The 15712-nt window shown below is 36.9% G+C and overlaps 2 protein-coding genes across 2 annotated transcripts; one reads left to right on the top strand and one right to left on the bottom strand.

Annotated features, from left to right (window-relative positions):
- Positions 1 to 5574: 5574 nt before the first annotated feature.
- On the bottom strand, positions 5575 to 11251 carry LOC110829697 (DNA replication complex GINS protein PSF1). Its single transcript, XM_022063691.2, has 6 exons — positions 10922 to 11251; positions 9056 to 9120; positions 8216 to 8311; positions 6596 to 6686; positions 6370 to 6486; positions 5575 to 5880 (listed from the first exon to the last, which is right to left on the bottom strand). Exons 1-6 carry the CDS (start codon positions 10991 to 10993, stop codon positions 5737 to 5739), a joined length of 585 nt encoding a protein of 194 aa, XP_021919383.1. The 5' UTR covers positions 10994 to 11251; the 3' UTR covers positions 5575 to 5736.
- A 779-nt stretch (positions 11252 to 12030) lies between these two features.
- mRpL4 (mitochondrial ribosomal protein L4) lies at positions 12031 to 15468 on the top strand. The gene is made up of 6 exons (XM_022063689.2): positions 12031 to 12192; positions 12382 to 12599; positions 13553 to 13777; positions 13913 to 14022; positions 14104 to 14177; positions 15201 to 15468. Exons 1-6 carry the CDS (start codon positions 12063 to 12065, stop codon positions 15347 to 15349), a joined length of 906 nt encoding a protein of 301 aa, XP_021919381.1. The 5' UTR covers positions 12031 to 12062; the 3' UTR covers positions 15350 to 15468.
- The last annotated feature ends 244 nt before the right edge of the window (positions 15469 to 15712 follow it).

Raw genomic sequence — 15712 nt, 5'->3', positions numbered from 1 at the left:
TTTTTTTTTAAAATCAAAGTCTCCTGTGTTTACAATGTAGTCAAAATAACACGTCTCTTGGATTTTTTTGAATAAAATTAAAATATTGTGCACATTTTATCTCTCATTTGACAATTTATTATCAACTCGCGAGTACAAATGTTGCAAATAAGGGAAATTTATTGAAAGTGCTGCCAACCGTGCCGTTGACCCTGAATATCGTAAAACAAGGACCATAGTGTCTTATTATCTCATGTTAAAGACTGTCAGAAAGCCAGATGTAGTTTCTGCTAAGACAGTGATCTGTCCTGTTGAGTACTTCAAGCGACGTACGCACAGTACACAAGGATATTGTGCTAAAAGTGAGATAAGAGAGGGAAATCCCACCGCGTGACACTGTTGATCGATTTCAGCTTCAACACAACGCGACCAAGGCCCTCCGGAAGTCACGAGATCAACAACCAGCTGCAATTGACTTCCTTCTGTATCGAAAAACTCACGCTGCAAAGAAAAAACTAACTATTTGTTCAATGTTATCAGTCTAATCACAATAAAATATTATTAAATATTAAAATATTATTACAATTAACATTTAAATATTTAAAATATATTAAAATGATGCTCTCTATCGAAAATGTTCGATAATATATTTTAAATATTTAAATGTTAATTGTAATAATATTTTAATATTTAATAATATTTTATTGTGATTAGACTGATAAAATTGAACAAATATATATTCAACACAATATGACGCAACATTATCATCTAAAGAAAAAACTAACTATTTGTGGGATATTTGGGACACGCGGTATTTTTTTAAATCCTGGTCTGTAAATAGACTACTATTGGCGAAAATTTATTCCGAATGTCTCCGGCCCTTTTCGAAAAAATTCGTACTTTCTGTTGCAAATGCCTTCCAGAGCAACTTTCATCTGGGTTTATCGTCTTCATATACCCACTGGAATGAACAGACTCCAATGGATCGAAGTCCTTCCTGAGAGGTTAACTAACAAATTGCTCAGCGAGTCAAGAAATCTGCTACATTTTATGGGTCCTTAAGCTCCATTACTGAATTTTACCAAAATCTGAGTTTTCACGGCGGTAAATATGATTACTGTGGTCTTCTAGGTTATGACGTTATGTATGCCTGTAGCTTGACAAATTTACACCCTGTAGATGGAGATAATGAGTCCCTTTCAAATTGTAGTAATAAAACCGTTTACACAAGACACCACCACAGTCGTTTATCCTGCATCAGTCAAATTCAGTCCACATTCTCATTTCCATTTCTTTCTTAACAATTTTAATAATATCCTCCCCTCTACACCTAGGTCTTCCAAGTACTCTCTCGCACTAAGATTTTCTGACTAAAATTGTAGACCTTATACACTTTTCTTACCACTCCTACCTTGTATGCAACCAGAAAGTTCAATAACGTGTACAGAAGAACCCGCCACCGGTCCCTATCCTAAGCCAGAAGAATCCAATCCACACCCCAAATTCAATTTCCCTAAGATCCATTTTAATATTATACGGCCACCTAAACCTGGGTCTTCCGAGCGGTCTCTTATTCTGCGTAAATTTGCGTAACAAAAGTTTAAACATACGATCGATATATGTCGTATATCGACGTAGAGAGATCACACTCGACTGAGGTCGATTCCTCAGTTCATTTGCTTCTGAGTCAGCAAGAGTTGAAGAATTTGTTCTAACTGTTCGCAGATTTTGTTGGGACTCTTTATTAAAAGTTCAGACGTCAACGTATAGAGTACGCTATGTGTATTTCTGTACTTTAACTTCGACTCTTATCGTTCGATATCTCGTGAGAATGCCTTGTCCTTTACGTGATACCGAACCCTTCTGACAATGCATTCTTAGATCTGATAGTTACACGAGACTTATGTCCTGTGGTAAGTACCAATATATCAAAGAACGATATTGATCTTCGTAGGGGGTATTGTTATCATTATAGGCTACATTTGAAAGAAATTACTAGGCTCATATTCTATCTACGATCAGTTTGTCAAATGTAACATTGTTTCGCACCGTCACCATGTTTGTGACTGTTAACTTACAAAATTTAATTCTTAATCTATAGGCGTGTTTCTTATGTACCTCAAAAGAATACGAAGTTTGACAGGACTGTGAATTCAAAATTGTAAACCTGTCGATAAAGTGAGTTTTAGTTTTTAGTTATTCAATTTATATAATTACAGTATTTATTTTTAAGTTCCGCGAGAGTCTATAAGAACGAAAACATTTACAAGAAAACAGTCTTCATATTTTTATCTAAAATCCATTGTTTCACTGATGCATACTTACAATTCGGACAACAATTCAGGGCTTATATTAACAAAAAAATTACCTAATGCTGTACATTCCTCTGGGCTCTACAATTCGTGTACAAACTGTACTCTGACACACATGTATTCTGGGGGATTTGCCCTCCCTTCCAGTGTATTTCTGCTAAGATACTGTAACGAGGCCATCTCATGTTTCATCTCAGTTTCCATTTGCAATTGACTGTGCTCTGAGTGTCACTGAGTAAAAACATGAAAAATCTCAGTCTTTGTACAACTTCGGATTTCGGGGGTGAGCCGCGTCGAATGTTAAAAATTATATGTTTCGCCAAACATTGCAGTTGCCATCCTCAGGGTGGATGTGAATAATTTTCAACACTCGGCGCAGTTCAACTCCGAAAGCAGAAGTTCTTACGTTGAACTCCATCTGCGTAAACCAAATGACATGAATTTTTGTGTTTTTAAAGCAAAATTACGATGCTCAAGGTATCATCATAACCATGTGTCCCCTTTAATAACTTTTAAAGAACGGATTTTCATGAAAATTGGTATGAAGATCATTCACTCATCGGAGGCCACTTCACTTTCACATTTTTTTTATAATTTCCTGCCATCAATAATACCAACACGACGGCTATGGCACTAGCTTCGTATAAAATAAGGCCATCTGATTTTTGTGGACAATAAATCATTCGGTAATACGCGATTGTTAAAGGATATTCTTTGCAGGATGCAAAATAATATATCGGCCGCGAGGAAACTTCAGTGTTCGTTTGGTAGGGATAACTAATGGTCTCAATCGCTTTGTTAGCGAGATATGGCAACAATGAAGTATCGATTTATAATGAATGTTTGGCCTCGATTAATTGGAGATCTCCTCACAGGACCTAACGAGGTACGGCCTGTGTTATCAGAGGTCTCATAAAAACAGTTTTAATGGAATAATTACCTCAATTAGTGGGTGGTGTATCACGGGCAACGATACAATGTTCTTTATAAATGTGAGCGTTCCTAACCTCAAACCTCGTATGATTGGCGCAGTGCAGTGCATGGACGACAGATGTCTGTCCAGTAATGTAGTACACAGACGTGTAATTTTAGGTTACTGTGCTGCCGAACACTGAAAGCTGAATCAGAAGTCAGCAGATTGACAATTACCTTAACACATACATGTGTAGAAACTCATCATCACAATGGGTCTGCATAATTATCAACATTATGTGTACAGGAAATTCTCTGTGGTTTTCATCTCTGGAATTTTCATACATATCTTTAAGTTCTATGAATCGTTGCGGATCTAAGCCAATCAGAACTCTAGCGCTCGTGTCGAAAGAAGCCGATGTTGAATAATCACGAATACATCAAAGAACCCAAGTGTAAATTCTAAGATCTCGGTGTGGCAACAACGCAAGCCTTCTTCCTGTTCGGTCCAAGTTCGATACCAGATGAGTACATATGGGGCTGGTCAACGAAAATCATTGAGTTAATGAACCTGCTTGTATAAATAAGGTATTAGAATTGTTAATAAATGATATAATGTTTAAATAAATTGTCATCATTCATAACCTTGAAGACCGCTGATCGATAAGAAGGGGTTAATGCGACTCTAGGTATGGGAAATGTTGAGAACCGCTGCTAAAACACACAGAAGTATTATCTACCCCTTTTTTGTGTCGGTGTGAGGGAAATCCTGAACGGAGGGGACCACTCGGGAGACGGGGGTTTGAGTTCTTCAGCACAAAAATATCCGAAAAACAATTCTCAGATCACGTAACGTGATTAGACGAATGGCGACCTCATAAACAAGGTTCAAGCGTTATCTGTGTGTACGGTGAGTACAAGATAGGGAATGTGGGTGTAACAACAAGACGTCATTATAATACAAATCGCTATTATGAAACAGTTTTTGAATAAAAGAGATAAGGCTCCAATTTATCACGTAAAAATCTATTTTGTGAGATTTCTTAAGCCCGAGATGTCACAGACACTGGCAGGAGGGGATAGTCATCAATTATTTCGTAATGTTTATTACAGTTCTTGCAAATAAGATCACTGATCAATTGGCAGATAAGTCCTGATTATGATCAGGTAAATGTATGAGATAACCTAACCTTACTTCTGAGGCGTGTTCTGTTCATCCAGTGGCGTGAGCAGATTTTAGAGGCACGAACTATAGAATGGCTGTGCCTTAATCCGAATTGTAATCTGAGAGCCTGGCTATTCAGTAGACCTAATTGCAAAAACAGATTTAACATTCATTCTTGAAACACTACGGTCACCCGCACGTTTAATCGAAAGAAAACCCTGAATTTTTGGTTTTAATTGGATAAATAATATCATACATTTTGTTTTATAATCTTATATCATTTAACAAATTTTATAATTTTGACACAAGGAAATGTTAATGATAATATTATGACAGCATCATAATAGATAAAATGATGAAATTAAAATATATTCAGTACTTTTACTTAGTTTATATCCAAACTATATGAACATTATCCTGAGTATGACCGTGATGTTTAAATAACGATGAATGATTCTTGGGTTACAAGCCGCATCAGGTGGCTCAACGATGAATAAACCATATCTTCTGCCAACGTTTCGAGACCAATCTCTGCTCTCATCCTCAGGGCTGCTGGGTAACAAATCTGATCCTTTGTTGTGCGCTCGCTGATGGTAAAATGGCGGTGGACGGCAGGTAGTATGATGTTGCTAGTAGCCCGTTTTATTCACCGTTCAGCCACCTGACACGGCTTGTGAACCGAGAATCCTTCATCAACTTCAGTCGCCGTGAAAGCTTCACTTTTTACGTTGAAATAATGTTACTACAAATCCCCAAATTTAAATCATATAGTCAGTTTTGTGAAATAAATAAATGCCAACTTCCTTCGTAGATTTACGTCATGTAAAAGAACCTTACGAGCATGATACGAGATGTTTCGTATGCAAAATTCAGCGGCCACTTCTCACCCAGAAGTAGTTTCCTGATTCACTGCTAGATGGCTCTGGCAGTCAAATCAGGATTGAGTAGAAATTGTGCAGTCAGTTTGATGGTCGCTCACTACTCACAAATGCACGCTTTAAAGACGAAGAAACATCTGAAAAATAAGACGGCGAAAACCCACAAACGGGTTGTAGAGCCAAGGAACAACAACTGCAATATTTCTGTAACTAGACAAAGCTCACCCTGGACAGGCTACAGGATAAGGAATTCTTGTGGTGTCAATCGATAGTTTTAAGTCCCATAACACCAGCGAGTTGTCTGAAATATTTATAATTTTAACACAACTCTAAATGGACTTCAATGTATTTAACATCGCAACTACAAATGTGCGACACGAGCGCAATAAAGAAAATTATATAAAACTGCAATACAGTCATATCTATTGCTCTGTTTCGATTGAGAAATCGTAGGCACTAAAGAGTTTTGTGCCAATTCCCCTTCCAGACATTAATGTACGATGTGTTCGAGGATGCCTTGCCGTATGAGGGGTTCGCATTGAGCACGAGGCAGCAGATGTTGGCTGTTTTTCTTGAGCAGAACTGTTTCGCCATCATCTAATTCAAATTTGCCATAATCAACCTGACAGCGAACCTAAAACAGCATACAAACACAAATCCATAACAAACTGTAAATTTCAAGAATCGCTCAGGACAAAGGAATAGAATTAAGAACATCAAAAGTTAAAAATTACGCACTGCTCGCGTCTTACGAAAGTGCTTTGGTCACTAAAGACTTTGTATCAACGCACTGGCCCTGTTATCCTTCTACTAAAGGTTTCTACAGATTTCTAGGTTTCTTCAGGGACGATTACAATAATATATTTACACATGAGAGTCCTCGAGTACTTTGATTCAACTCGATAAGGATAGCTGACACGGGTGGGAGGACGCAGTTCAAACGGATGTCACACTGCTCCTGAGGATTAGAAATTGGAAAAAGGCAGTAATGTCTCAGGCAAACAGGGCGGTAACACCATTCACTGTCATCACCCACCACCAGAGGACAATTCTATGAAATGAGAAATTAACACGGCACCTCACGATTATATTCCGAGCAGGTTTATCAGTAATAATCCCTCACCTCTATGTAAAGAGACTTTGGAGGTTTAGTGTCTTGCGTGAGGTTCAAACCATGACTGTCTCCAACTGACTTCATGTAATTTGCAAGTGACTTACTGTATTTATTGAACCACAGAATCTGAAACAAATCAAAGTGTTCCTACAAACACATAACATACAGAAATATTAAAATACATTAATAATGTAGTAAAAACCTGTATATAAGGACAAAATTATATTTTACATACCTCAGGCTCACAGAGATTGTATTTAACTTCAGGCGGCAAGATACTCCCAAATTCCCATCTCATATGCCGTATCCTCACGAGACGATCGTACCTAGATAATGAACTACTTACACATCGCTCTATTATTGGTACAGAGTAATGCTAATCAATTAGTACAAACTTAGGAAACGTATTCAAATATAAGGTTGTAGTGGACTCACATCTGACGCTCTCTGGCTTAAACACTTTTTCTCTGTGAGTTTCCTCAATTGCAGTAATTGTAATAATCAACAGTTCAGTCAGATACCAATGGTTAGGAGCAAAGGATTACAAATTGTTCTGAATGTATTTAATTAATGCTATAAATCCTGAGAAAAATATAAGATACATTTTAGAGTGTAACCACTAAACTACAGGAAAATAGAAACATGTTCAATCTTTCAGTTACATAGAAATATTCACTTTAACGGAAGATGAACTTCACACGGACCTAAGCAACTTTCTGTCAGGACAAACGCAAAATACAAAGAGAACTAAAAAAAAAAATACTTTGGAAACATGTTCAAATACCGGGAATTAACAGTAACATATCAAATTTACATTCACAAGAAATGAAGAACAAATTCAATTCAAGTAATGCTTGCCACCATTCATCTCAGAATTTTTGTCTTTATGTATCCTATTAAATTGATTATAATATTCAAAAAAATGACCTGGGGTAGCTCAGTCAATATAGTGACTCACTACGGACTGGACGATCGGGGTTCGATCCCCGACAGGGGCAGAGAATTTTTTCCTCTGCATCCAGACTGGCTCTGGGGCCCACCGTCTCCTATCTAATGGGTAACGGGGATAAAGCACGGCTGGAGCATGATGCTGACCGTTCACCCCCCATCTAGTGCCTACATGGCGCATAGCAGGTCAGCTGTTAGCTTTACAGTATTCAAAACTATAATTTTATTAGGAAAACAGACTGCGAGTTAGTCAGAACATCACAATTTTTACCTCAAAAATTAATATCAGGGCAATCAAATCAAAGAGGAAGAGATGGACAAGGCATGTAGCATGAAGATGAGAAATGCATACAAAGTTTTAGTTAGCAAACTCCCTGATGGGAAGAGGCCATTTGGAAGAACAAGGAATGTACAGGAGCATATTAAAATGAATATTAAACAAACGGGTGTGAGGACGTCAACTTCATTCATGTGCGTAAGGACTGGGTCTTGTGAACGCAGTAACAAACCTTTCGATTCCATAGCAGGCACTCACAGCATTACTGTAGTTCCAAAAAAACACTGAAAGTTTATATTACAGGTGTGTCCGTTCCCAGTAAATTGCTGTGTAAAAATTATGCGAAGAAAGAAACCCACGTTCCTAACACACACATCATCAAAATACAAAATTTTGCAAATAACACTGAGCAGAATTATTTAAAAATGTAATAATTCTTTGATCCATAAAGAGAAGCATTTTCAGAGGTATGATAGCTTTTACGCATATTTAATGCAAGTTTCACATGAACTGTCAAAGGCAAATGAATAAATTATATTCTGGTGCATCTAATTAAATATCCAGGGAGTGGGACTGATGCAGGGAATTTAAATCTGGTATATAAATGTTGAGAATAGTAGTGGCTCATACAAATATGCTAGAAGACATCTTTTGTTCCTCTCCAGAGCCGTATGACGCAGATGAACTCCAGACAGGTAACTTGCATCCCCACCTATGTGAGCATTTCTGAAATACATTTAATAGCAAAACATTAGTTTTTACTAAGCAATACTGTGAAGAAAAATCAAATTCAATCCTTCAAAAGTCTATTCCTACATGCAACAGAATTTTACTACAGGCATCCTCCACATTTGTAGTTTCGCTTATTCACGGTCCAGCTCCCATCATGAAGGTTCTCTGAAATGCACTTGTGGTGTATATTCACATGTTTTGTACCACCATTTCATGGATTTCAGCATCTTTTTTTAATGAACTCTTGATGCAGCCCCCAACCAAGAGATACATTTGATGTCAGAAATGTAAACTGTAATATAAACACCATAAAGAAATAAAAAATAATACATGATGCAATGAATGGTAAACATACATATAATCCTAACCTAACTACAACAGCAGCAAAAGAACAATCATCCAATCATATTCCTGCTAATATTTAGCACTAAAATCTTCAATTCTTGATGTGCTATTTAAATTTCCACACACAATACAATAATTCAAAAATGTTATAACTTACTTCTGTTTGAGATTTTCATAGCGGTGAAGATGATGACGATAATCATCTGGGTTGTGACACCACGTGAACTAACAGACAGATAACCGATGTTTCGGAAAAACACGGTCTCCATTTTTAGAGCTTAAGATGTAGATAGTATGTATCTCCAAAGTGTTGGTGTCTATAATTGTGTATGGCATTACAAGCTAGAAGTACATTGTTACTTTCACTTCAGTGCATTTCGCTTACATACTTACACATCTCTTTGATTGTGTTCAAACAGTGCTTTCATCTCTTCCAATACTTGACGAACTCCATCTTCCTAGATAAAAAATAATAATAATGAAAATGTGCGTGCACTTCTTTCAGATGCTAAAGTAAGGATATGTAAGTCTGAAGAGCTGAAATTAACACATAAGTACTACAAAAATTGTATATGATGAAATATTACTATATTTACTTACAAAATATCATAACGCTGGAACATGGAAGGGGAAAACAATGTACGGAACTCACTCTACGGTCAAGGAAGTAAAAAAGTAAAGCTGTCGCACTATATGCCATGTAGGCACTTGTGGGGAGAGGCGATATAGCTCCTACTCATTCTTGACCTTGACACTAGATGGGAGTGGGCGAATTCTTTGAAAAGTCAATTGTACACACAGCTTGTCAAAGAATAGCCCAGTATCTTCATGGAACCCGAAGGTTCATTACCGTGTTCACAAAAGCCCACTACCAGACTCTAACCTGAGCTAGCTACATCCACTTCGCTCCGTCGATTCCTACATCCCTAAGGTTTATCTTAACGTTATCCTTCCACCTATGTCTAGGTCTTTCCAGCAGTCTCCTCCCTTCAGGCCTCGCAAGCAATATCTTGTTAACACGTGGTTAAAGAAATTTTTCTACCTATTCAAAACCCAGCGGGGATCGGCGAGCAGATAAGTATTCTCATGTTTGATGAAATTAACTCTAGATGTGGGGAACAACACAGCATAAAAATAATAGTTCTTGAGCTTGGAGACTATCAGGAATCAATGTGAGCTCTTTTCTTACACTGTAATGCAATGAAAGTGTGATGAAAAACCATCATGGCAGGTAAAATAAGTAAACCAATGTAACATCAATCCTCAAAACACACATAATAAAACAATAATGTACAGTGAATAGTAATAAATCTTTAATTCTTTTACATACACAACAACAGTTCCATTAATGCCACAGTAAAATATCCTGCTTCTTAATTATAAATAATCAGATGGAAGATTTGAGGTAAATCACTGCTTTAAACAGGACCCTTCCTATAAAATTTTTTATGGGTCGTGGAGAAAACTGCATAATGATGAGCTTAAAAATCTGTACTCCTCCCCCAGTATTGTCAGGGTGATTAAGTCGAGAAGAATGAGATGGGCTGGGCATGTAGCGTGCATGGATGGGACAAGAGGTGTGCACCAGGTACTGGTTCGGAAACCTGAAGGGAAGAGACCGCTGGGGAGACCTAGACGTAGATGGGAGGATAATCTCAGGCGGGATCTATGGGAGATAGGAGTTGAAGGAGACTGGATTTTGTTGGCCCAGGACAGGGTCCGGTGGAGGGCTTTGGTTAATTCGGTGATGAACCTTCGGGTTCGGTAAGCCATCTAGTTAGTTAGTTAGTTATAACAAATATATATTTGGTATTAAAAACTGTGTCAATATCATCACATGTTCTACATCTTTTGCTTTATAAAGGATTTATGTAATGTAAAAATTCTGTTCAATTCTATTCTGTAACCCTACAGGCTAAGATGAAGACCATGGCCTAAATCAGGAAACCAACCTAATATACAATCAGATGAATTTGGGACAACAACCATAACTCTGGTTGCTCCAGCATAGATTCTAGTCTTATAAAGTTGTGTTTCCAAAATTTGAGAACTTCTGCCATCAGAACATCACTTAATTAGAGACACTATGTAATCTTAACTAAGGTTAGCATAAGTAAGCATCCCATAAAATAAAAATAATAACAAAAAACAACCTATTATCCCACTTATACAAATGTTTCCTTTCAGGTTACTCTTTTTACCTGTTGACAACGGATGCCATTGCCCTATCTTAATGCAGTAAATATAATAAATACTTACATTAAATAATGGCAATATATCAGGTGATCGATGAAGTTCTTTGATTAATTCGAACGCCTTCTCACAAAACATGTTACAAAAATGTATAAATTTCTCACGAGTCTCTAAAAATTAATTAAATTGAACTTTTATCTCTATAATTTGCAAATTTAAACCGCCATAAACTCGGAACACACCAAAGTTAATACTGTAATACCAACCTATACACCAATACCCTAATGAACTACGTCATCTGTTACATCAGATGGGATGTGTGGTAGCACCATTCGAAGGACCCTGTCCCACGTATTTGGTAGTAATTATAGACCACCCACTAAATTTAACCTAAAGATAAAAGCAAATAACATGCAAATGACAATATCAAATACAAGTGTTTTCGTACATTCGTGTCTATATTAAGTATTATGAGGCACGTAAGCAATATATCCATGAAAATTTTTTGAAACATATTACTCTATTCAAATCTTCACCAGGCTTATCAGGAAATGTGGTGCAGATGATACGCGAACCATAAAAAAATTCTGAAGTCAGTTTAACATTAAAATTTCGACTGTTACAGGTTTCTCGTTTTACGTAATCGTTATATGCTAACGGCATGGTGACTGCATCAAAGCACCCCAAGAGACAAGAGTGTACTCGACGACATGAAACGATTTCCACATCAATAACGAAAGTCCAGTGTCCACGGTTTTCCGGAAAGGAAGAGGCGTATCGACAAAGTACATTTCTTATGACGGGATTATACAGGCCACACGAAAGAGAAAGCATCGCCGGCTATAGTAGCCATGACGATTTCAAAGATCCACGTTGAATCTTATTAGGAATGGTAACGGAATTGATGTTCTTTTAGGTTCTGGCCAATATCACCTATCAATCAGTCCACACGACGCCACCATCGTCACCGCGTTGAAAACATCAACACTGTCATAACTATGTTATATATAGTTGTATTAGAAACAAGTACTGCATTTGTGCTAATACATTTCTTACACCCTTGGTTTAGGCCTATTACGACTGCTGAATGTAAATTAATTCTACGTTTTACGAAAGTCATTTTTAAGAGGTAATGTTGGTACATTGGCACCATAGTTATTCTACCTACCAGCGTGGGTCATCTCAGGTTGGTGCCACTGCTTGTAAGATGGCAGTCGTAAACAGAATTTATTTATTTTCACGTATTTCTATTACGCCAAAAATATTACTGGACCCGATAAACAGAGTATGTGGAGGAAGACGATTTGATTCAACGTCTGTTTCTTCAGATGGTGAAGGTGCAGTTGGTTAACAACTTTACGTTAATATAAAAGTTAACCAAATTTGTTTCAGCTGGGAATGTGTGTCACAAATAAATACAACAGACCCTTGTGTTAAGTTAATAATACCTGACTTGTAAAATGTCTGTTATGCGCTGATAAATGCAAGTATTGGATGATTTGTGGTATAACTTCTTGATGTTTCAGTTTCTAATAGCAGTCTCTCCACTACACCGATTATACGCAGAACACTAGCTTGCCCTCCTGAGTACAAAAGAGTACAACAAGCTTGGGTTGAAAACCTCAACACTGTGGAAGAACAGAAGCTGGGACTAATTGACCTACATCCCGATGTATTTGGTGCACAGCCAAGAATTGACATTATTCACGAAAATGTAGAATGGCAAACAAAATATAGAAAAGTGGTGTGTAATTATGCAGTTTTGTGTATTGAAATAGGGTGCTTTTCAATTTCATGACAGAGGGCGTTAGTAAATTGTATGTTGATCTCAATATGCCGTCAAAAATGTCTGAAGTATGAACCCATTAATACAACTCTTAAATTATGAGACCATTGCCCCAAATTTAGTTCTACAAAAACTATGGAAAGTGTGGTATATCAGTTTTTTGTTACTCACATGAAACAGGACAGTATAGGGATCAGAATTGAGTGTAGGGAAGAGGTGTACTGTGCTCTATGAAACAAGGATGAAGCATTTAAAATTGTTTGAGCCTAAAACTGGAAGTGATGTAAGCACATACAGCTGGTATCACAATTCTGATGATTCATAATTTCCTTGTACTTGTTCACATGGGGCTTTCATTGCGTTCCATTAATTATAATTAGTTATGCAAGATGCCTGATAAGCAAAGAATCCAATATATATTCCTGATTTGAAGATAAACATGAATTAATGTTAATGACTGCTTGTTGACATGTGACTAGGTGAACTTGTTATGTTGGAGGAACACTACTGTCACTTTTTACATTGTCTGCAATGTATTTTTCTGCTTATGTGAATGACACTTCTGCAGTATATGCATGATATGGTTTCAGCTAGAAACATTCAGAACACAAAGAACTCGTGTGGAAACTGTATTCTGGTATGGATATACCTTTCCAGTCTGGATTTTTTTAATGGGAGTATTGAGTAGGCAAGATTGCCATTTCTTATCCTGGCAGGTGATAATGGAACCAAACCTACTGCTTCATTTAATTACAATTGCTAATAGTACATGTTACATTTGCATGGTTGAGATAACATTCTCAATTCACTACTATTTCTGTAGACCATTTTATGTTATGTATATTCACTTTAAACATTATGTACTATAGTTATGTTTACCTGATATCACCTTCAAAGTTCCTCTTTTGCAGCGATATGATCACACAAAAACTCGCGCAGAAGTTCGTGGGGGTGGAAGGAAACCGTGGCCACAAAAAGGTACTGGGAAAGCTCGTCATGGAAGCATACGTTCACCCCTGTGGCGAGGAGGCGGCATTGCTCACGGTCCTCGATCTCCACAAACCTACTTCTATATGTTACCATTCTACACCAGAGTTCATGGATTAATATCTTGCCTTTCCATAAAACTAGCACAGGTAAAATCATCGAGTGGTACAAATATTAAGAACTGAAAATTTTTACTGGAAGGGAATTTGAAATTGTGATTATAGTTATAACCGAATGTCTGAATTCTTGAAATAATATGGCATTTCAGAAACTTCTTATTTCAGGATGACCTGCACGTCGTGAATTCTCTAGAAATTCCAACAGACGATCCAAAATATATCGAGGATCTTGTAGAGAATCGCAACTGGGGACCATCTGTCCTTCTTGTGGATGAGTAAGTGCTAAATTTGTTGTTTGATAATGAATACTATTTTTGATTTTCCTTCTGTTTATTAAAGCACAAATTGTATTTCAGGATTGACATTATGCCAAGAAACATCACTGCTGCAACTGATTCCATATTACACATAAACCTGATGCCTGTTTATGGTGAGTAGTCTTTGTGTCTGCCAAATCAAGGATAAGATGAGATATATCCAGAATTTGTAGGAAAACCTAAACAGAAGAGACAGTTTGGGGGACCTGGATACAGATGGAAGTATACTATTAAATTGGATCTTAACGTAGTGTGTGAAGACGTGAACTATTCATCTGGCACAGGAAAGTGTACAGTGGCAGTAAACCTTTCAATTCTACGAAGGCAGAGAAATTCAGGACTAGCCGAATGACTATGGCCCTGCACCGTGGAATTGCTATTACAAAATAAGGATAATACCAGTCAATCTATTTTTAGTGATGACTCAGTCCCACCAAGTTTTAAATATTTCTGTCATCTGATGGCTATAAAGTAATGTAGCTAAGAGTAACTATCTTCTGCACCTAACACAATAGAATGTAACAAAATTCAATATCCCCCCTGCCACAGTTTCATACTAAAATGCACTTTATAAAGAGATGTTAATGAAATGGCCTTACATTGTCAAGGTATCAGAATATTAGGTGAAATTTAGTATGTAAAGATAGAAAGAATCATATTTTAAACAAACATTTTGTGTGGGATAATGCTTTTGCTGCTATAGATAAAATTAACATTATTTTATTCTCTCTACATTATCACATTTCCACAAGTATCATCAATTAAAAAAGGAGTTTGAAAATGTTCCAAGACTTTCGATGTAAAGCTCATCCCATCTTGGCCTGGAAATGATATGTTAAATGTTGATTTTAGTATTTTGTTGATAAACTTAATGCTTTTCCATCTACAAGTCTTATGTAAAATATTTAAAACCAAATATTCTGTTATGCTTCAAAATAAACTATTTCTTGAAGATGGCTGTCTTCTAGGTTGTCCACGCTGCCTCCATCATCAGGTCTCATCGCTCTGATGATGGGGGGGCAGTATGGACTTCTGAAATGTCCATGAAAACCTCAAATCCTGCAAACTATTATGTGGTTAAAATATAACTATGTTGTATGCTAATTAATTTTAAATCCTTGTATTTTATTCCACAGGATTGAATGTGTTCAGCATGTTGAAACACGACACTCTGGTACTCACTATGGCAGCAGTGAATCGTATTGAAGAGAAACTTCTATACCAACTAAATAGGCCCGACTTCATGGATGTTACAAAGAAGTTCATGTTAAATCAGAATGGCTAGGCCAGTAGCTTCACCTTGTCCTTTGTAAAATACGATGTGGCTTATTCAGCCTGTAATCAGTTTACACTTTAAATGGATTTATATACATCTGTATCATTAAAGAACTGCAACACCTCAAAGTATTATTATTTTATAGCCACCTTCCGGTCCTTGCGGATAAGATTAATTTAATCTGTGAAAACATCATAAAGAAGAAAAAAGCATAGACTATTAGACACTAGGAAGGAGGCTGGTCTAGAAGCGAACAAGAGAAAACGCAGTGTGTTATATGTCCCTTCACTAGAAAGAACAATAAAGTCCTAATATAAAGACAGCTAATAAATCATTTGACATAGTCAAAGTACATTCAAAGTCTTATCAAGC

Source organism: Zootermopsis nevadensis, unplaced genomic scaffold (assembly GCF_977971745.1).
Source record: "Zootermopsis nevadensis isolate Lab colony 2312 unplaced genomic scaffold, Znev_1.0 Znev_ptg000020l, whole genome shotgun sequence".
NCBI classification, from domain to species: domain Eukaryota; kingdom Metazoa; phylum Arthropoda; class Insecta; order Blattodea; family Termopsidae; genus Zootermopsis; species Zootermopsis nevadensis.
Note: the sequence above shows the minus strand (reverse complement) of the source record. Positions and strands in the feature narration are given on the sequence as shown.